General features: G+C 39.6%; 1 protein-coding gene across 1 annotated transcript in view; it reads left to right on the top strand.

Moving 5' to 3' along the window:
- The window catches only part of ITGA9 (integrin subunit alpha 9), a 207,864-nt gene that overhangs the window by 147,217 nt on the left and 39,609 nt on the right, over nt 1-21,038 (top strand). Inside the window, exons 18-22 of the mRNA XM_019616789.2 lie at nt 3,677-3,763; nt 5,219-5,298; nt 8,189-8,278; nt 10,700-10,808; nt 13,518-13,625. Coding sequence (XP_019472334.2) covers nt 3,677-3,763; nt 5,219-5,298; nt 8,189-8,278; nt 10,700-10,808; nt 13,518-13,625 — 474 coding nt within the window. The remainder of the gene's footprint in view (nt 1-3,676; nt 3,764-5,218; nt 5,299-8,188; nt 8,279-10,699; nt 10,809-13,517; nt 13,626-21,038) is intronic.

Below are 21,038 nucleotides of genomic sequence, written 5' to 3'. Positions count from 1 at the left end.
TTTTTTTCATAGGACATTCCCGTTTTCTTAAATCTTAGATTTGGCAGTTAACAAAGTTGAAAATTACCCTTCAAAGTCAAAGTAAACAATAAAAGAAATCTTGTTTTTTTTTTAAAGTCTGTTTCAGGAAGAAGGGGCACAAATGGCTGTTGTCTTTGAGCAAGGTTTGGTTCTAATAAATGATCTCTAGGATCATCCCTAAAATATTTGAGTCCTGTGCTCAAACTGGCACTGGTCCCACCTTTATACCAGAACATTAGGCCCATCAAGTACTAAGAAAAAACAATCTTTCCAAATGCCAGAATGCATGTAGTCAAAGACTTGCTTGGCGCAATCTGTTCTAGTACTGACAAGCTATTTCCTTAGTGACAGCCTACCTTTTGCGGCCTGAAAAGCATGCAGTTGTCATGCAGTCCAGTAATGATCTCTGATCAGGAAACAGCAAAATCTGGAGTTGTTCTATGTGTCAAATCCCCAGATGATCAGCTAGGTGAAGTCAACAAAAGGACGGTGTCCAGCATCCCAGCTGTGTGGTCAAAACGATTTACTCGTGTTGAAATGTATTGTTCACTTTTCTCAAGCAAATTAGTCTGTGAGCTTTTTTTCTGGTTAGGTATCTAAGTTGTTTGAGGCAATAAGAACTGCATGTAGTGTTCAGGGCAGGGATATAAGGAGATATTGCTCCAAAAATATCCTGTGTTGTCAGACAATAGTCAGATGTACTCTGAACTCCCATGTTCAGTAGCTGCCCATTTCTACCAAAATTTGTACTGTTAAAAATGCCAATGGAGAGAGTGTCCCTTGGTGCTGGCAGTGTGGTGCACCAAATTAATATCTGAAACAGCTGAGAATTGGATCTGAGGCAGGAATAACACAAGCATCGTAGAAGTTCTTTCATTTTCAAGTTTTAAATTTAACAAACAACATTTCTGAGTTGTTATTTCTACCATATTATATTAATATGATCATTATCAGCTTCCTGCACTACTCAGTCACTTGAAGCCACACAGAATATTTACGCTTCAAAACAAGAACCTCCAGAAATACAGCCATTTACATTTCCGATCACCCTCTGATTAAATGCCCCAGCACATGACAGCATTATCCATAATTTCCATTGGGTTGCTCTTTCCTCGTGTGCCCCTTTCAGTAGCATTAGAACTCAACTGTTTCATTGTTCTTGTTATAATCATCAAGAACTTTTCTTTCTGTTTGGAGGAACAGACTGTTAGTCAGCCTAAGCTGTGTGTTTCTCACACCCCGGTCTTCATTTGTTATGCTACAGCTCTTTGGCTGATTAGCTCACTGTTTATCTGATTGATTCTCCTAAAAACATGAAGTGCTGTCAAATGTTTCAGAAGAAAGACAAAGTTTTCTGGATAATTCATATCTGTAACCAGAAGAGAAGCTTCCATCCCCTTTGGCTGCATTTTCTAAGCAAATTGGGAACTCTGCTAGCTAGTATAGAAATGTGTAGAATACTGATCCAGTGGTTCAGCAAACTTATTTATGCTATTTCCTAGCTCTGAACAGTTTGACTTTGCAGCGTGCATAGTGTTTTATTAATCACTGAACTGGATGGTATGCTAATGAAGTCAGAAGGTCCTTCTAGTCAATCTCAGTACATCTATTAAGCTGTTGCAAGCTGCGACAATAGAAGTGGTCAGTGCAGTTTTATCTGTCATTTCCTTAACTGACTGTTATAAACAACTGGCATCTGCCTGCCTGTTGTCAGGACTGCAGAGGCAGGCAGCCTCCAATTTGCAAAATGAAGAAGAATTGCACTTCTTCCATTATCAAGATGATTGTTCTTTCTGTTATCATGTTTTTTGACATCTCTGAAGTGATACAGACGTGGGGAGAGGAGGCAGCCCATTGGGTCTGTCTGGTCACTGTCACCACCAGACAGCTATGTAAATAGAAATCTCTCTTGACTGAGCAGAAACAGGGAGATGATGAAAGAGAGTTCATAGGTTGCTACAGTTAGACAGCAAGGGATGTTGGAACAACACAGAACCAAGAATGTTCCCAGAGAAAACAACTGTGAAATTTTTCATTTGGTTATGCAGCTGCTCAGAGTGTGTATTCAATGGATCATCCACATAAAACTAGAAGAGTTCCCAGGTTGCTGAGTGGAAAAGGCAAGTGTAGGAGATGCTTCACCTATAAAGCACTTTCTCTGCTCTTTTTTGTTAAATGGAGGAGGTGGAGAAGATCTGACCTAGAATAGGAAGATGACAGCTTTGTACAACTGAATCTAGATAGCTGATTTGCTTTTATATTTTTATAATGTTGGAAATAGAATCATACAGAGGACTACAAGGAAATAAATCCGTAGAGAAAATGAACACGGAGCCCACTGCTCTGGCAGTTGAGTACTACTGAAGTGATTTCATGCCGTCTCAACGTATGCATGCATTTTCTCCTTAGATTATTTTCTTTACACACGAAACCAGTCAAATACTAAATCAGGGGAGAAAAATGACGTTAGGGATATAATCATCTATATGCATGTGCTATTGATTGATATTCAATATATTCGATATTGATATATTGAACCATGTTTTGAAGATAAAGGGGATCTTCAGGAAACAAAAGGAAACTGAAAGGTGAAGAATCTGGATGCAGTCAGATTAATGGGTAATGGTCTGACAATCAGACAGGGTAATGTCTGTAGACCACTAATGCAGTGCTCAGATCACAACATGAAACCAAGAGAGTCGTTTCCTGGAGATGCTTATACTCTGTGTCCATGTTTCAGGAAGCCACTTCAACATGTGCTTGTTCCATTCAAGAATGGTACTCATGCAACTGCTTAAATTGAAGTACATATTTAAAGCAAAACTCATGAGTGATTTGGGAAACGTGCCAATGGGAGACTGAGCCTGGCTTTCACAAACTATTGTAGATTCCTAAAATAGGTTGAATAAATGATATATCCTGTATCTAAGAGATTTCCAGATAGATGTACATAGTTGGGTTAATGTTCAGATTTCATATCTCTCATTCAGGCATTCCTATTATAGTTGCATACTTCAATACCAGTGTTGATCTATTCAGTAGCAAAACCTCGTCTCTTCTTTGGCTCACTTTGGAATAAACACCTACATTTGCTCTGCTTAGCAGTTTTCTATATCTGCTACGATGGGAGCACCTGGATCATTTAGCAAACTCTCCTGGGCAGTCACCTAAAAGTGTGCATCCAGATTGGGGAGCTGAATCTCACTCTGAAAATTTTATGTTACGAACTTTTCCACAGGGCATGCAACTGTCTTCTGATGATCTGGAGATGAGAACATCTTAACCTGGAGCCAGACTCCTATTTTATGGAGCAATGGAACCCTTTCTATTCAGTAGATTCATTTCTGTTGTTTTAATGGACTGGTTTTTATGTTAGTGCTCTGAACTTTTCGATTTGTATTACTGACAATGCTCATAGTCCATCCTGGTTTAGCATGAGGAGAGAATCATCCCCTAATTTCCTCTACACCACCATTGTGTCATTAAAGAAGAGCTGGTATCTGTATCATTGTAGTTCATCTCATGAGACTAAGAGATCAGACAATGAGTAACAGCATTATGATGGGAAATGTTTTATTTTCTAAGATATTTTATCTCAATGACATTTCTTGGTAGTCTTTCTCCATCGTTTTGTGGTCTTTTTATTTTCTTACAGGAGGAGCTGGGAATTTCCTGTGAGTTGCTGGAGTCAGACTTTCTCAAGTGCAGTGTGGAATTTCCTTTCATGAGATCAAAATCTAGGGTAATGTCATGATATTTTCATTTGCAGTGGTGGTTTGTTCCCCTCTTTTTCTCTAAAGAGTGTCGGGAAGAATTACTGCTCTGTTAAATGCCTGTGGCTGATACCTTATGTAGCTTTCTAACACAGATATCCAGGCCTTGCATGGTTGTAGGAGGGCAAATATACTTGCCAGATACAGCCAATAACAATAACTTGTGCATTGCAATTAAATAGTCTTGAAAAATTGTTGCAAGAGTCGTAGCAACCAAAATTTTAGTGGAATATTAGAAAAAGACCCTGTCTTGTTTGTGTTGCCTTACTATATTTTTATTTTTGCCTACTCTCAATTTAAATTGTGACTGCTTTTGTATGAATGACAATGAAAATCTTGTAATAACTTTTTCATATTATGGTTTTCTGATAGCTGTCAAAGAAGGTTTTGTTTGGATAGTAGTAGATGAACTCTCTAATTATACTTAGAAATCCAGCCAGGTTCTTTCTGTCACTAATCAAAACTGTACAGTAATCATATACAGTAATCAACCCAGGAATTGAGAAGAGGCATAATTTCAGGATGATCTGAACAAAATGTATCTGAATTTTTTTAGAAAATTTAAATGTTAAAAATTTATCCTTTCTGTTTGAATTGCCACAACACTTGAGCTCGTGTTTTTGTTGTTTTCTTTTTTAATATATTATTTATTGCTTGCAATATGTTCTTTTGAAACATTTAAAAAGATATAAAGCATAATGGAAAAAATGCAGTAGCAAATGGAAAAAATTGCAATAGCAAAATATCACCTGGAATTTAAGAATTTCAGTGTTTCGCTTCAGAATTACGTAGTTCCGTAGCTCCGCTCCTCTCCTCTCCTCTCCTCTCCTCTCCTCTCCTCTCCTCTCCTCTCCTTCAAGCCATTGAAATTAGCATGAATTTGGAAACCATTTCACCTGGGCTTTGGAGTTAAATAGAAATGTTGCTGTGTGGAATATTTAATGTAGTGCTACAGTGATCAACCCAGTAGATTCTCAATTCAAAATTAACACCTGATTATTGGTTAGTGGCCTGGATGGTGCTTTAGCTACTGCTGGTTGTTCCCAGTGTGTGTGCATGTCTGTGCATGAAAGATTCATGGGAGATTTATTGGGCAGCAATGAGTGCATGCAGTGGTGCTGAGGTAATTTCAGTAATGATCTCCTTATGCTAAAAGCTCTTCCACTGGCAGATAATTTGCTCCCAAAACATCTTTGAGTGGCAATTCTAATAAAGGCCTTCTCACAACAAAAAATCAGATTCTGTAGTATTTGAACAACCTAGGAATTGCAAAGTTAAACCTTTGCTACTCTGCAGTAGAGGGGGCTTTATTAAGAATATCAAAATATGCTACTTGTTTTTTGCTAGACCAGTAGAATGTAGGTGAAGCTTCAGAATAAGTGTGTTTTGAAACAGTCTCTAAATGCCACTTTTTCTTTGTGCAGTATGAGTTCAGTGTAATCTTTGACACAAGCCACTTGTCTGGACAAGAGGAAACACTGACCTTCCTTGTCACTGCCCAAAGGTAAGAGAACTTTTCCGTGTCTTGATAACTTGGATCTTCTTTGTTGCATGATGTGTGCACTGCATATCCTTAGCAATTGTGTGGTAGCAGTCATCAGCTCATGCATGTGTAGTAAATGAGGTTGAATGACTGAAGCTAAATGCTTCTTCTTTGATAACACAGAGGAAACACGTGGCTTACCTTCCTGAGAAGTGAGGTGGAATTGTGTGTAGGCTCTGTTTGCCAGGCAGTTGTGATTCTGAAGGAGCATTTTGTGTTCTTTCAGTTGGAAGGCCCTTGTGTTTCTCTGCTCATCCCTTTGGGCTGTGTATCAAGCTCAGCTCAGCTGTACTTGACGATCAGCACCAGACAGACCCATTTGTTCCAGCATTTAAATGAAATAAGTATGCTTGGATGCAAACCAGAAAAGAAAAATGCTTTCATCAGATGCTCAGAGATCTTACTGACAGTTTCCAAAGTTACATGTCTATTTTTTCCCCACTCTGGATCTTCAGTAAGGTTTGACAGATGCGTGGAGCAGTTGAATGGGACACTGCCCAAAGGGCATTTGCATCGGGCACTGCAGTAGGATAGTGCCAAATGCTAGCCAGTGGCCTTATAATGTAAGCACAATCACTTTATCTGGAGTGAAATGAAAGGTGTGGCACCCAGGATGATTTGCTACAAAAGAAGTAGTCTCCGTGGGCGTTTAAGGCAAGGCAATGTCTGGGTGTTTATTTGGAGACTGTAGCACAGCTTCATTAACCTAGGTCATAAATTGCTGCTCTGGCATGCTGAGTAGGGGACTGGTTGTTGCCACTTCCACAGGCAATCTTCATACTTTACAACATCGAAAATGGCATTTCAACAGCTCGCCTCCCCATTCTGATGCCTCACAGGCTTACTGGGAATGAGAGACAAGATCCTGCAGTTGCTGAGTGACTGCTCCTATAACAGCTGTAGGTGGGGAACAAGATCCTGCAGCACGTGGGGCTGCTATGAAACGCTGACAGTGAGAGCTCACATCAAGTGGGCAAGGCCATGGCTTGCACATTATGCAAGTTTTACTCTGTGAAAAGTAGCTGATCGTGTGTTTAGATGACCCCATAATATTTCTGGGGCAGGGAGATGTATCAGGATCTGCTGGGTGAATGCCAGCCATTGCAAAGATAGGTCACGGCTGCTTTAAATTTGCCCAGCCAGCATTTTCCAGCTTGTACCCCTCATTTCCATGCCTTGGATAGCACAGGGCTCTCCTCAGTCACCTCACTCCGTGAGATTACTATGCCTCACCAGTGAGGAGGGTTGGCTGGTGCCTTTAGATGGGGTGAAGTTATAGATAGCAGCTTGTGCACATAGTGCAAATGCTCTGAGAGCTTAAGAGAATGTCTTTCATTTCAGCAGGGTGGACTGGAGGACAGTTGTTTTGTGAAGGATTCAGCTGAACCTCCAAAGGCAACAGTGCACTTCCCAGTGCAGAACTACCCTTGTTTCCTCTCTATCTTTGGGCAAATTACTCAGTTCCCTCACTGTCAAATAATAGTAATATCTTCTACCACAAGAGTTGCTGGTCTGCAACAGGGAGCCATTGGTTGAAGTCAGTGATAAGGAAGTGGACAGGAAAATTATGTGCTGTGGATAGACAGCAATGAATATGGACTTTATTCCCACACAAAACTGGAGCTAGTCCTCCAGAATTGTGTGGGGATAGAGAAGCTGTTAGCTGTACTATGCTGTTGTGGGAATGTAAGTATTGCCCTGCAGGCAGCCATTTTGCTTGTCCCTTCTAGCTGCAAATTCCATATAAGCACCTATAGCAAGAGAGGCTGGTTCAGTAGTGAGACAGCAAAGGAGAAACTAAGCACCAAGAAAACTCTTCCATTGCTTCCTGGAGTGAAGTATTTTGCTAGAATTAGACTCAGTGTGTGATGTTCTCCTTTTCTACAGGAACTTTGAAATGCGTTAACTGCATACATTTGAAATCTGTATGGAATTCCACATGCTTGTTCTACTTGCCACCAGAGTATCTCAATATCTGAGATGAAAAATGCCTCTATTTCAGACTCCTACTGAGTCCATCCAATTTTTGTTAAATCTTTTTTTTCTTTTCTCCTGGGACCAAATTAAGCAACTGATCATATAAATGGTGTATCATTTGAAGTGTTACAGCTTGCTTCTTTTCCCTCAGTGACATTGTCCTAAAGTAAATGGGAGCATATCTTTTCCCAGTTTGATTTGTGAGTAAATCCAGCAAACAGCAAGGCAGAAAGCAATTAGTCACTACTAAAGAGTCTGGAAGTATATGCAACATATCTTCTGAGCTGCTACTCACCAAGCAGGCTCACCTCCAGAATTAGAATATTTACAAGTTTGCGTGTTGTGCTTGCATTTCAGGAGCCCTTCCTGGATTTAATAGATAAATCTTCATACTGAAATAAAATGACTGAAGTAAGAGATGATTACTTACTTTTCTTTCCTTCTGCTTTTGACCAGTGGTGGCAGCTGACTTTAAAGATAGAAAGTAGTACTTTCATTTTGTGATCCTCCCAAACTGATGTACAGTCAGGCTGGGAAAAATGAGTCCTTGCATTTATACCTAAATGTCCTTGTGAATGATGACAGCACTTCCCTTTGGATTGACTGCTTTTTTCAAATATGGTTTTTCAGCTGGTGCTTGTTCATGTCCCATCCACAGAGGGGTAACCACAAAGTATGTACTGTGTACATGTGCCCCCTCCAAAGTGGGGTGAAGAGATGTAACTCCTACCCTCTGAGAGGCTTCCTAAGGAGTGGTGACATCGCTCAAAAAGAGAAGTTCAGAGTACAAAACATAGGGACAGTAGCTGTGTAACTGTGAGATATTACAAAGGCTGGGGATTTACAGTATGTTCATGTTTTCTTTCTGGCACAGTGGAAACGTAGAGCGCGTGGAGTCTCTGCATGATAATACTCTGACCCTATCAGTGCCCCTGATGCATGAAGTGGACTCATCTATCAATGGGTAAGTACCAGTCATCAAATGAAAACAAAAAAAATGCTAATAATCCTAACAATAACATGTAAGCCTCTTGGAGTGAAAAACGGAATTTTTCTCTTTGTTTACAAGTAGTGGAATGTTGATTTCTTTTCTTGTTTCCCAGACTCTGGAAATAAGGACAACCTCATTCCCTATCTGGGAATTTTATTTGTCATTCTTTACATTCCAGCACTGTAACTCTTTCTCACTCCTTTCTAACAATACTAATTTATTTAAATCAAATTTATTGTAGATATTTTAGTGATCATATTTGAATTCACGTGATTCTGTGGATACGATGGAACTTTAAATAAAATAAAAATAGGAAAAGTGAATCCTATCTTGTTCTGTAAGGCATGCCTTTAAAGATATGATTGAGAATCAGCAGGCCAAAGGTTAGGGTCAAATGTTATGGGATTTTAAGGATCTTGGTAGAGTCTAGTTGTTTGCCTTTCTGTTTAATTTCACAATCAGAATTTGCTTCTGCTTCTATCTCCTTTCCCACTACCTCTGCTTCTTAGTCTGCAGAGCATCCAAATACTAACTGTGGAACATCACTCACCCTTTGACTGATACGCTTACACAATACATAGCCACCGTCCTCTCCCAGGGACTGGACATGTGCAGGTTCCTTCCTTTGTACTCAGAGCTCTCCTCTTCCTCTTAAAAATCACAGTTTTACGTCTTGAGTGAAACATTTAGGATTAGTCCAAATAAACTGACCCCTAACATAGTGCTCAAGTTGGAGTTGAGTGACCTGGTCACGGGGGCTGAAGTAGCATCAGTGTGGGCTGCAGAAGTTGACATTCATTTCTAAACTTGGGAAGTAAAAACTCATCAGTATTGTCCGCAAGAGGCAAAGGTCTGTTTAGCCACCATGAAGACTACCAGACCTCACAAGATGGCTAGCAAGGATAAAGTTCTTCTCTATATTGAGAAGCAGCATATTCTGAAAGTTTCTGAGCATTTTCAGAGTTACAGACTGTAGAAATGTAACTCTGGATCCCTTAGTTGGCACTGCTTTTACACAGATTTTATACAGCTTTACAGACACAAAAGAAATAACGTGCCTTTAGATCTCTGTTCACCACCTACAGAATACTACAAACCAAAAGCCTGGTACAAATTAGGCTTCTTTTTCTTCACTATATATATATATATATATTTTTTTAATGCATTATGCTCCTGAAGTTTTCAGCCCCACCTGACTATTTGGATGATTTCTTCCTCTTACACAGACAAAGCTTAGTTGACTCCAGCTCACAGAAATGTCCAACTACCGGAGAAAAGTTTGATTTATTGGCAGGTGCACCATTGCCAAGCAATACCAAATAATACTAGGAATACTCTTCTTCAGACAGTATGTCTTTAAAACCTAATTTAATTAGTTATCCTTATGTGGGTCTGTGAGAGCAAATTCCTGTGATAAATATCCCAGAGGGCTTGTAACATGCTTGGAAGGAGCCTACTGGCACAGCACTGTGGATGGGAGGAGTAAAGTTTGTCTCCTGCTGTTTGCCCTACTGATCCCTGCCATAGGAGGCAGGTCAAGAGACCAGAAAAAAAAGGAAATGTACCTAAACAGGCTTAAAATCCTGCCTCAGAAACCTCTGATCAAAAGAACAGCCTGGGAAGAAAATGGAGTTTTAGACAAATTCTTACTGCAGTCTATATAAAATTACATCAGGACCATTTCCAGCCAGTGGTGCACTCTGACATTAGGAAGCACAAAGAATGCTTAAAGCACTCCTAGTCCTCCTGTCTTGGATTTCTAGGTACTATCATGCTTCAGAGTCTTTTCTGATAGAACCTTACTGCATTTTACCTTGTAATAAGATGCTAAGAGTAGCTGAGGGAACTTGGCCTCTGTGACTGTAGCTTAAAGCAAGTCATATCCCCCTCTTTTCTTCCCTTTAACCATCTGCAAATCATAAACCCAGTGATAACTAATGAGGTGTTTATTCATGAAATGCTCTGTAAGTGGTAGATCAAATTGAAGTGTTATTTTAGTGAGTAAGTAACTGAAAATAATCCTGTTTGTTAGTACTTCAGATGAACTCAGTAGTGCAGGGATTTCATGTGTTACACGTGCTAAAGGACTTCCACATATCATCCACGGGAAGGGCCATAGGCCAGGAGAAGGTTTTTGTGATAGGAAAAGAGAAAAAGTAATCAAAGTAAGTCTGCTTCCTTCTACGATAGGATGTTAAGCCAGATCACTTGAGATGCTGGTTGTGTAACCTACTGTTGTCAAGAGGAAATCAAATGAAAAATACTGCATTAGTGTAACATGGTTCCATAGAACTTCCCATGGCCAGAAAGCAAGCAGTGAGATTTAGCAAACCACAAATATATTTAATTTTGGTGGCAATGAAAACTTACTAAATCCGTGTCTTGATCTTTCAGGGAAGTCTTCCCTACTTCCTTTTTCTATGGTGACTCTGTGGAAGCATCCAATTTCGTTCAGCTGGAAAGCCATGAATGCCGTTTCCAGTCTCTTAACTTCACACTGCAGGTAAAACTGAAATTCTTGCTTGACAGTACATTCTAGCTTTGTATCTTTTATTCTCGGTGCACTAAGGGCTTTGGTGCTTGCTTCCATAACACAGTATGCTGTGCAGTGCATTCTTGATTGGATGCCGTATTTACAGGGATTCATTTGTACAGGGATGGTGTATTTCCTTGTCTGAATACACTGTTACAATAATTACAAACAGGACGTCTCACTTTCATGGTTTCATACTGCTACTGTTTGTTTCTGTTTTACTTTTCATCGTGTGCCAAGTACAAAGTTATTCAAGTGCCACATCTTGAATGCAGTCTCAGGATCAAATGGGAGAAGTAATTCTTTTCAGTGTCATGGTCATTGAGCAGAGGTGTGGGCAGTCTTCATCCATGAGAACAAGCATGTTGTACCTGTGCAATGGATTCTGACTAGGCCAAATACCTCTAGTACAAAAATATTTATAACGTTACTGATGAGAGTCTAGTGCAGGAAAGAGAATGTAAAACCAAAAACGTGGTGTGAGAAGGTTTCATTGCATGACTCATAGCATATCAGTGTTATTCAAACGTTATCTATAAATTTAAAATCACATGTCAGTTGGGATCCTGATCTTGTAAAGTATATGGAACAGTTATTGCAACAAGCTCTTGTGATGGGACCAAAATAAACTTGTCTCATGGCCATGACTGTCTCTATTACAAGCACTTCAAATCATTTTTGACCGCTAGATGGAACTAGGGAATGATAAATCCGGCAGAGGTGGGTGAATCGTTGATTGTGAAAAATAGTCTTTCACCTTTTTTCCCCTTTCTGTTCTCCTAGGCATGAATGCCACTCAGCTCATAATGAATAACACATGTCAGCCTCTGTGGACAGACTGTGGGCCAGAGCAATTAAACCCCCACTGTCATGCAGTGCCCTTAGCTATTTACTGAAAAGGACTGAAAGCAGAATTTCAGGACATTAAAGCTTTTGTGAACTAGGCTATTAATTCTTATGATACTGATTCCATTCTTGGGGTTTTATAGGTCTTCTCTTCTCCCCAGCCAGATACTGGTTAGAAACAGATAAAGAACAGATGTACTGATGCTTTAACTAGATGATTATTTTCAATAAAATGAAGTGATAGTAGGTAAAGAAGAGAGAGTCTATATATTGGCAGAGCCACCATTTATCCTCTCCTACTCTCTTGCCTTTCATACACACACTTGTGAGTTGCAATATTAATAAGGTTGCTCCCCATATGAGAGTGGAAAACAACACAGTAACAAGTCACAGATCTGCTCACCAATAACATGGTAAACCTCATATCTGTTTGTCAGAGAGAAAGGGTAGAGTTTCATAATGGGCAGAGCATGGTTTGTATCACTGTTTGCTTGTATTTAATGATTTGCCTGCCATTTATTAATCTTCTCCAGATGGAGAAAAGTAATAGTTTCTTAACCGAAAGAAGAAATGACTTACAAAATTACAGAGCTTTGTAGAGTTTTTTATACATATGAAAATCTTTACCATGTAGGATATTAATAAGGAAAGAGATCTATACATCAATTTTTTGGGGTAACAGGATGTGCAATGAAAATGCCTTTTCTGCATTAACTCTTATATCTGATCTCAGTGATGTAACCAGCATTTTCTAAAATGTCTTACATGAAACATTATATTTGTATTTCATGCAGTTGTTGCCATGCCTGTTGTAGTGGGATTTCCCCCCTGCTTGGAGCCTCGGGGCTTTTGTGAGGATTTGACATTGTGAACTGATTCTCTTTATCAGTCAGGCATTTCTTCAAATATAAAGTGTTTGAAGAATGAATATCTGTTGTTTTTAATATTGGTACTTTACACAGTTAAAAGACCAGTTACTTCATCTTGTCACGGTACTGTCTCAGAGCAGATAAATATTCTATTAGCTTAATATTTTTATTGTTTGCATTTATACATGTGTTGCTAGAAACAACGAGGAGATATTTTTCCCTGATCAAAAAAAATACAGATAGTCATGAAAACTTACTTTAATAGACATTTGTCCATGGATTTTTTTTCTCTTCAGCAAAAAGCCACAAATTTAGCAATTTTCACTGGATATATTTCAGCGGTGTACTGAAAATTCTTTGAGTTTTGGTTGAGAAGTTGTGGGGGATTTGATAGAAAGCCAACGTTTTTCCACTAAGAGTTTCATTTAATTGGAAACCCCAGATCTTGGTTGGAAGTTGTTCACATGCATTTCTTGGCAGCTCAGTTCATCATGCCTACAGTTCAGTAGTCACAATCATCATTACTCTTCCCTGTAAGAAAAACACACGCAGAATATATTGCAGAGGTTACCTGATGGAAATTAGGATGTTGGTAGAAATAGCAATATTTTTTACAGTCTTCTGGGTGGTGTTAGCAAAACACTTAAGAGTACTAGTAGTGTCTCTGTGTAAAAGATAGAAATCATATGCTATTTGTATTGATGACTGGTAATTATCCTCCAAATCTGCATCTCACTTGTGTGGGCTATCGTTAAAGACTTTTAGGCAAAGTAATCCTTTGACTTCATCCTGATACTGAAAGGAGAAGGTGTTATCTGAAAAGATTATAAAGCTGGCACACTATTAGAATTTTTTTCAAATGTACCTACGCTCCCAGCTCTGGTTATACAAATATTTCCTACTTATGAGCAGTTATATTTCTTCAGGGCTTTTTAATACATCTATCTGCCTATTTTTCTTACAGGTTTATAATGCTGGACCAAGCACTCTTCCTGGCGCTTTTCTTGACGTTTCATTTCCAAACCGCCTCTCTGCTACTGGAGCTGAAATATTTCACGTTCAGCAGATGATGGTGAGTACATTACCATGTATTCAATTGCTCAGAGAGGTAGTGAAATGTCTGCAGATTTTGCTGAACGCAACATGCAGGTTCTTACTGACTGCTGGTGAATATGCAACAGATAATGGTGGTGATAGTGTTGAAAAGTAGTGTTTTGTAGCTGAGAATTTGCTCTATCAAGTGATTTTCTTGTGCTCTTTGTTGCAGTTTTCATGGAAATAAATAGGAGGCATTACTTTTGGAGTGACTTGCTTATATTTTTCTGTATTGCGTGCTATAAGTTATCCTTTCTGACCTTCAAACAAATGTAAATATCAGTGAAATTTATTCTTTCAACATAAGATTTTTCAAAGGCTGATTTTATATCAGCTACAAAGAAAACCAAAGTAATTTGTGGTAAATAAGACACATTCTTAGATTTCATCTTTAATATATTTTTATTATTTTCAAAGCTTTTGTTAAACCACTGAAATACCATCATTTATACTGTGGTGGCCAATACTGGGAAGCCTCACTACTGAGGTAAATCAGAGTAGTCTGTTTTTATGAGAAAAAAACATCTCATTCCATCAGTTTGTGGTTTTCTTGAATAGAAGTATTCTACTTGCTTTGTGGTTAGGCTCTTTTCTAGGCCTTTAGCTGAAAAATATTACCATCCCTCATACACAGGTAACTGTGTCACTGAATCATTGCCAATGAGGATCCAAAAAGACATCACTCAAGAGGTTTCCAAGATTTGTGCTATTGAAGGGTATGGTTGAGGTTATATATATCCACGAGGGTGGATACTGACAGGACAAGGGGGAATGGTTTTAAGCTGAGACAGGGGAGGTTTAGGTTGGATATTAGGAGGAAGTTTTTCAGCCAGAGGTGGTGAGGCACTGGAACAGGTTGTCCAAGGAGGTTGTGGATGCCCCATCCCTGGAGGCATTCAAGGCCAGGCTGGATGTGGCTCTGGGCAGCCTGGGCTGGTGGTTGGTGACCCTGCACATAGCAGGGGGTTGGAACTGGATGAGCATTGTGCTCCTTTTCAACCCAGGCCATTCCCTTCCCTGTGTGGTCCCCTTCTGTTTTCCCAAGCAATGTTAACAAAAGAAAATAGCAATCACTCCCCAGTTTGTCGCCATTTATTGCAAATATTCCATGATTTCAACAGCATAACTTTTGCAAGGCAGTAGCCGTGTACTCAGGTGGCGCTTCTCTAACTAGACTGCAATAATTCCCCATCTTGCTTTCCATCACATCACATTGTTTTGTTTAGCCCATCCCTATATGTGGATAACCACCTTCTCTTGGACACACTGCAGGACAGAGGATCCTGACTCATGTCCTTGACTGTTCCCATCTCTCTGTGCTGTGTGAATATGTGTGTTCACAGCTCCACCAGAAATGTGGGAGTCATCTTAACAGATTTTCTCTGCTGGTGTCCTCTTTGAAGTGGCACTGCTTGTTTCTTGATGCTGACTCTTCCAGAAATCTGCAGAAATTGTCTTAGACAAGACACCTGTTTTGCATACTTAAATTAGCTGCTGTGCATGCCACCCACATGGTGTATAAGGGCTAATTTCCAGACATAATTTGTCATCATTTCTACTTAAAACTCGAATTTGCACTGACAAGGTTATGCGGTCTATATGGTTTTGAATGGCTGTTAAAAAAGAAGACGAAAGCCTCAACTCTTGCACTACACTTGTAAAAAGGTTTTCTGTTTCTTGTTGCTGTTTTTACTTGAGATGGCTTGCCTAAAGGAGATCAATGTGGCACTGGGTACTGTGCTAATATGCCTGTGGGGTTTACATCCCTTTTTCCCCAACAACAGGTTGAATTCATACCAGCATTATTTGACATGTATTTTGTAACCTGTTTTTGTAGAAATTTCAAACTGCTGTCGAGAAACACATTTGTATTGCAGGCTGAAGTGTTGTAGTAGATGAGTATGGCTTTATGTTTTTGCATGATATGCTGGTACACCCTGCATTAGTTCAGCCATTGCTTTGGAGTATATCACAGAATTGTCATAGAATCATAGAATGGTTTGGGTTGGAAGGGACCTTTAAGATCATCAAATTCCAACCCCCTGCTATAGGCAGGGACACCTCCCTCTAGACCAGGTTGCTCACAGCTCCATCCAGCCTGGCCTTGAGTGCTTCCAGGGAGGGGACATCCACAGCATCACTAGGCAGCCTGTTCCAGTGTCTCACCATTCTCACAGTTCTTCTAAGTAGCTCATCTAAATCTACCCTCTTCCAGTCTAATACCATTTCCCTTTGTCATGTAGCTACATGACCTTATAAAAAGTCCCTCCTCAGCTTTCCTGTGGGCCATCTTCAGGTACTGGGAGGCTGCTCCTCAGAGCCTTCTCTTCTCCAGGCTGAAAAGCCCTGGCTCTCTTAGCCTGTCCTCAAAGAGGAGGTGCTTCAGCTCTCTGATCATCTAGTGTTGGGGGCTCCAGAACTGTACACAGTACTCCAGGTGTGGTCTCACGAGAGCAGAATAGAGGGGCAGAATCACCTTCCTTGACCTGCTGGCCGTTTTTCTCTTGATGCAACCCAGCATACAGTTGATTTCTTGAGCACCTCTGACTTGCTAATAAGTATTATCCAAGCAAATCATGTCTGGGATAGTGGTTATCCCTACTTTGCAGGTAAATAATTGAAACACCAAATGTTTTGCTGTAGGTTACACAGTAAATCTGTGTAATTTGTCCTGTATGTGATAGGCCCTGAACCCATGTCTCCCAAGTTGTGGTATGATAACAGAAAAACCATTTTGCTCTCTTTCCTCGTACTTCTCCCACACTGAGTTTTTATTGACTGAAAAGGGAGCCAAAATCATGCAGTTTTTCATCTTTTCTTAGACCAAATATACTTAAATAACCTAAAAGCTGCAGGTTGGAATGATCTATGAAAAGGCAAGGAAAGATGACATTCAGAAGTGTTTGTGTAAGTATATTAATTCAAGATTTCAAGCATTTGCTTGTTTTGAACATTGTAGGAACTAGAGTTCTACTAGAGTAGTAGAGGTGATTGTGTTCTCTCTGTGATTACACCTTTTTCCAGCAGTCCTAGGTGTCAGTGTTGCTGGACCTTTCAGAATAGCTGATAATACAGAGGATCAGGAATTGTTGTTTATCTATAACTTAAGCTTAAGAGCTTAAGCTCTTTTTTTGAAAGCTCACAGTATTTTTGGCACTTCTCTGGTGTACAGTACAGCAGGGAAATTTATAGGTGAAAAAGTAAAAACCTTTACCATAGCAAAAACACTGGAGTTTGTGTTTCAAATAAACACAAATATACACAAATATCCACAAACTTAGACAAGAGCTAAGTCTTCCTCAGTGTGTTGACTGACCTAGAATTTCATTCAGTCACAAAAATAATTAAAGGAAGAGAGTCACATATGGCCCACTGGAATGGTCTGCATTTCTGGGAGGTGTTAATAGGAGTTATTACCTCGCTGCTCCTGGAGGAAATGACAGCCCTCATGCTTCCTCTTTTGCCTTTGCTCTAAGCTTTTTGGCTTTATTGCAGAAACTGTTTTAAGGTTTTCTTCCAGAGAAATTCAGGTCACAAAGATGTTTTGACATTCAGAGTTCTGCTTTGGAGATGTTCACATTCTTTTGGAGGGGTCTTGGGAGTTTATGTAGCACAAAACCGCAAAAAAGTCAACAGTGAAAGCCAGACATAAAAGAGAATGGATAATTGAAAGAAAATTACAGAATAAGCAAGTGAACAACCTCCCAGTTTAAGTTTAAACAGAATGGAAATACTAGAAATTTTACAAGTGATTTTAACTAGGGAATTTCACCACAGACATTGACTTTTCATAGTAGATATTTAAAGCCTGCAGTGGTAAAGGATATTTTAGAAGCAAATAAGAAAAACTTTCCTTCTGTGTATTTTTCTATTTGCTTTCTTGCAGAGGTTTTAAGGCAGGTTAAAAGAGTGGTCCCTCAGCTTGCTGGTAAGATTGTCATACTCCAGGTGATGGCAAAGAAAGCTTCACTCAGAATTAAGGAGGGTTAGCATTAACAGAAATTCTGCACTCTTCAGGCCATTGATTATCTGTTTTTCACAGAGGAAAACAGGACTCATTATACTTGTCTGTGTTTTGGTTTCGAACTGAAAGGTTAGTAATTTCCTTTGGGTATCCAGCTAATTTGGAGGGCAAGGGAATCACTGCTTCACTTGCCAGCCAAGAAGCTGCTTTCCAGGGCATCCAGAAAGATTTTCACAATGGGAGCTTCTGCCAAATTAGCCAGGGTATTTCCTGAAGCTGATAATAAATTAGCAAGGAGTCCGGGATTACACCAGTGTTGGCTTTACAGAACTGGATCAGATTGTTGCCTTCCTGTTTATTTAATTTCCAGCTAAGGTAAACACCATTATGAGGAGCAAGAGACTAACAGCTGGAAACCACATTTTTCTTTTTGCACCTGGAGCCAGCTGCAGTGCACATGGATGATCCTCACTCCTCATCTGGAGGAAACAAGCTGTAAAGGGCTGCTGGTTGGTCAGTTAGTTATCACCAGAATTAAACAATTGCATGGTACAAACCAGGACAAGTGCCCTGTTCACTTGTGGGTTTTTGGAAGGAGCTAGCTAGTGTTGCAAACATTCCTTTACAATATTTAACACTGGTGCAGTCTCACTTTGAATACTGTGTGCAGTTCTGTCCTCCGCTATATAAAAAGGGTATTAAGGTGCTTGAAAGGGTCCAGAGGAAAGCAAGAAAGTTGGTGATGGAGCTGGTAGACATGCAATGTGAGGAGAGACTGAGACACTTGGGCTGCCCAGCCTGGAGGCTGAAGGTGACCTCACTGCTCTCTGCATCACCTGGAGGAGATGCTGGGCTCTGCTCCTGGGCACTGATGGCAGGGTGGGAACAGCATAAAGCTGTACTATGGGAGGGTAAGACTGGGCATTGGGAAACATTTCTGTGCCAGAAGGGTGGACAGACAATGGAGCAGGCTTCCTAGAGAGTTGGTTGGTGCCCTATACCACTCAGTGTTCAAGGAGCTTTGTGGTTAGCCCTGAAGTAGTAAGGCAGTTGGACTTTATATCTGAAGTACTCTTCTAACTGAGTTATTCTGTGTTCTAAACATCGTGTGGGCCAGCAAGTACTGATTTTTAAGATCCTGCTTAGGAAAATCAACACCATGGGTATGAAAAACAGTGTTTTTATCATTAGTGGGGTAAGAATCTTGTTAAAAGTGAGATGCACACCTTGAAGGTTATTTTTTCTTCAAAGACTTGAAATAAAAGGGAATTTTGAGCAAGGAGCTAGAAGGCAAGACATATTGTTCTCATTTTCTGATGAGAAAGACAGTCCCAGCATGTAACTTTTGATATCTAAGTATAGTAATTACTGTTGTATTAATTGCTAATAATAGCATACTTAGAATGTTTTATTACTCTTGTAATTCCTGGAGAGAGATAGGCAAAGGAGCAAGTTTGTAGAAGCCCCTACCTGTCTCCACTGGCAATATAAAATCTATCTATTATTCTTGAATTTCCAAAAGACTTTGCTAATTATCTCCAGAGAGAGAAACATGTTAAACTTTTGTTTTGTGAATCCTACTTCTGTTCACCTTGGAAGTTCCAGTTATCTCAAGTCCCTTGTTCCTGGTTCAGTGTTCCCATCACTCCTTGTTTAGAAAGCAAAGGAAGAAATTTTTTCTGTTGGAAGGACAAAGAAATGTAATCCAGTTGTCCTATTATGCTTTACATATTCATTTCACCCTTCTCCATTCCTTCTTTCTCATCAGGTAAGACCTGAATTGTGCATTTTTAAAATCTGGGTATTAGTAAGATTTGAATGGTAAAGAAAAGCTAGACTGGAAATTAATAGAATTGGAGTTGGAAAGCATCTTCCAGGTTGTTTTTGAAATCAATAGTTGCCTGAGCACAGGATTACAGCACAGACTGTTGTGTTCAATAAGGGTAACTGTTGAAATAAACATCCCTTTTTCATGAGAATGTTGAAAGAAAGAGTAAAATGGAATCAGTTTCAGAGTCAGAAGTCTTTTAGTTACATCTTTTGGTTTTGTGTAGCACTCATGTCATTTTTCTTCCTGGCACTTGCACAGTAATATCTATAAGGAGCAGGAAGATTTGAAAGAGAAGAGTTAGTACTTGCTGTCTTGTTTAATGAAAGTTCCCAGGCTGCTTGTGGTTTTGTTTAGGTTGTAGCTTTAGGATCTTTGCAATTTTAAAACTTCAAATATAACTTTTGCTTAGTATCTGTATGTTGCTATTCTCCAGGGTAAGAATCAGAAGAATCAGATGCTTTCACAACTGCATTGCTGATGTTTAAAACCATTTGCAAAGGGTGACTGTCAGAACTCTCTGAAGTGGTAACAGTGTGTGAGTGCTTTTGAAGTATCTGATGGGATTGTCAAGCTCACCACTGCATGCTCCACCTAAGGAGACAAACCTTTGTATCATTATGTAGAAAACCCCTTTTTTCTTGGCAGCCAGTTTAAAATTGTTTCATTTCTGTCTTTTGAAGTATCAGGCTCTGAAAACATCTATAGGCAGTCCCAGCATGCGAAGATACAAATATTTGCTGATAGTATTTGATGTAGCAAGATGTTGTTCTTGCAGTTATGCTGCTGGTGGTTGCTACCACTGATACTAGATTTGTGTAGGAAGGTTTCAGACTTACAGCAAAAAATATTTTATCCCTTTCTGTTAGTCATTCCCCCCTGCAGACACTCACATGCACATATTTTGGCACCATATTTAAAAAGCATAACTAGATTGCTGCAGGAAATTACTAATTTCAGAGTGTATTGTACAAAACTTGGTGACCTTCTTGCCTCTTCACTTTGATAGCTTCTTTAAATGACTTTTCCAAAACATTTTGTGTAGGTAGCTGAAGGTTTTTTTTCCCTGCCATGCAGAGCATCTCTGTAATAGCGATTGAATCAGCCTTGGGAGCTCTGTCACTCAGGAGAAACTGGCACCAGCATGGCTGCAAGGAAGGGCAAGAGTGTATGCTGCAGTCCAACATGGCACAGTCATCTGCAGCCATGGGAAGTGAGACCCCAGAGCAGCTCAGAAAGATCCCCCTTAAGCACCTTCCTAACAGCAGCACGATAAACTGAAGCGCCTTAAGTAAAGAGGAACTTCGTTCTTATTTAAGCTATCATTGTTATTCAGGAAAAGATGCCTAGCCATAAAATTATTTCCTGAGCTAGGACCTTAATATAAGTCCTAAATGGGAAAAAATCATTACATTTACAGCTTTTCTGGGACCATCTGACTGCTATACAAAATCTATGCTTTGGTTAGAGTTCATTGCATTTGCAGTGTTTGAAAGTAATCTTTTCATGCCTTGCTGAATATTGCCTTCTAGATATTGTAAAACAGTGTAGCAGGAAAAGCATTCCATGACTGACTTACTAGTTTGGATTTTAGATGA

Source organism: Meleagris gallopavo, chromosome 6 (genome assembly GCF_000146605.3).
Source record: "Meleagris gallopavo isolate NT-WF06-2002-E0010 breed Aviagen turkey brand Nicholas breeding stock chromosome 6, Turkey_5.1, whole genome shotgun sequence".
Taxonomy (NCBI): domain Eukaryota; kingdom Metazoa; phylum Chordata; class Aves; order Galliformes; family Phasianidae; genus Meleagris; species Meleagris gallopavo.
Note: the sequence above shows the minus strand (reverse complement) of the source record. Positions and strands in the feature narration are given on the sequence as shown.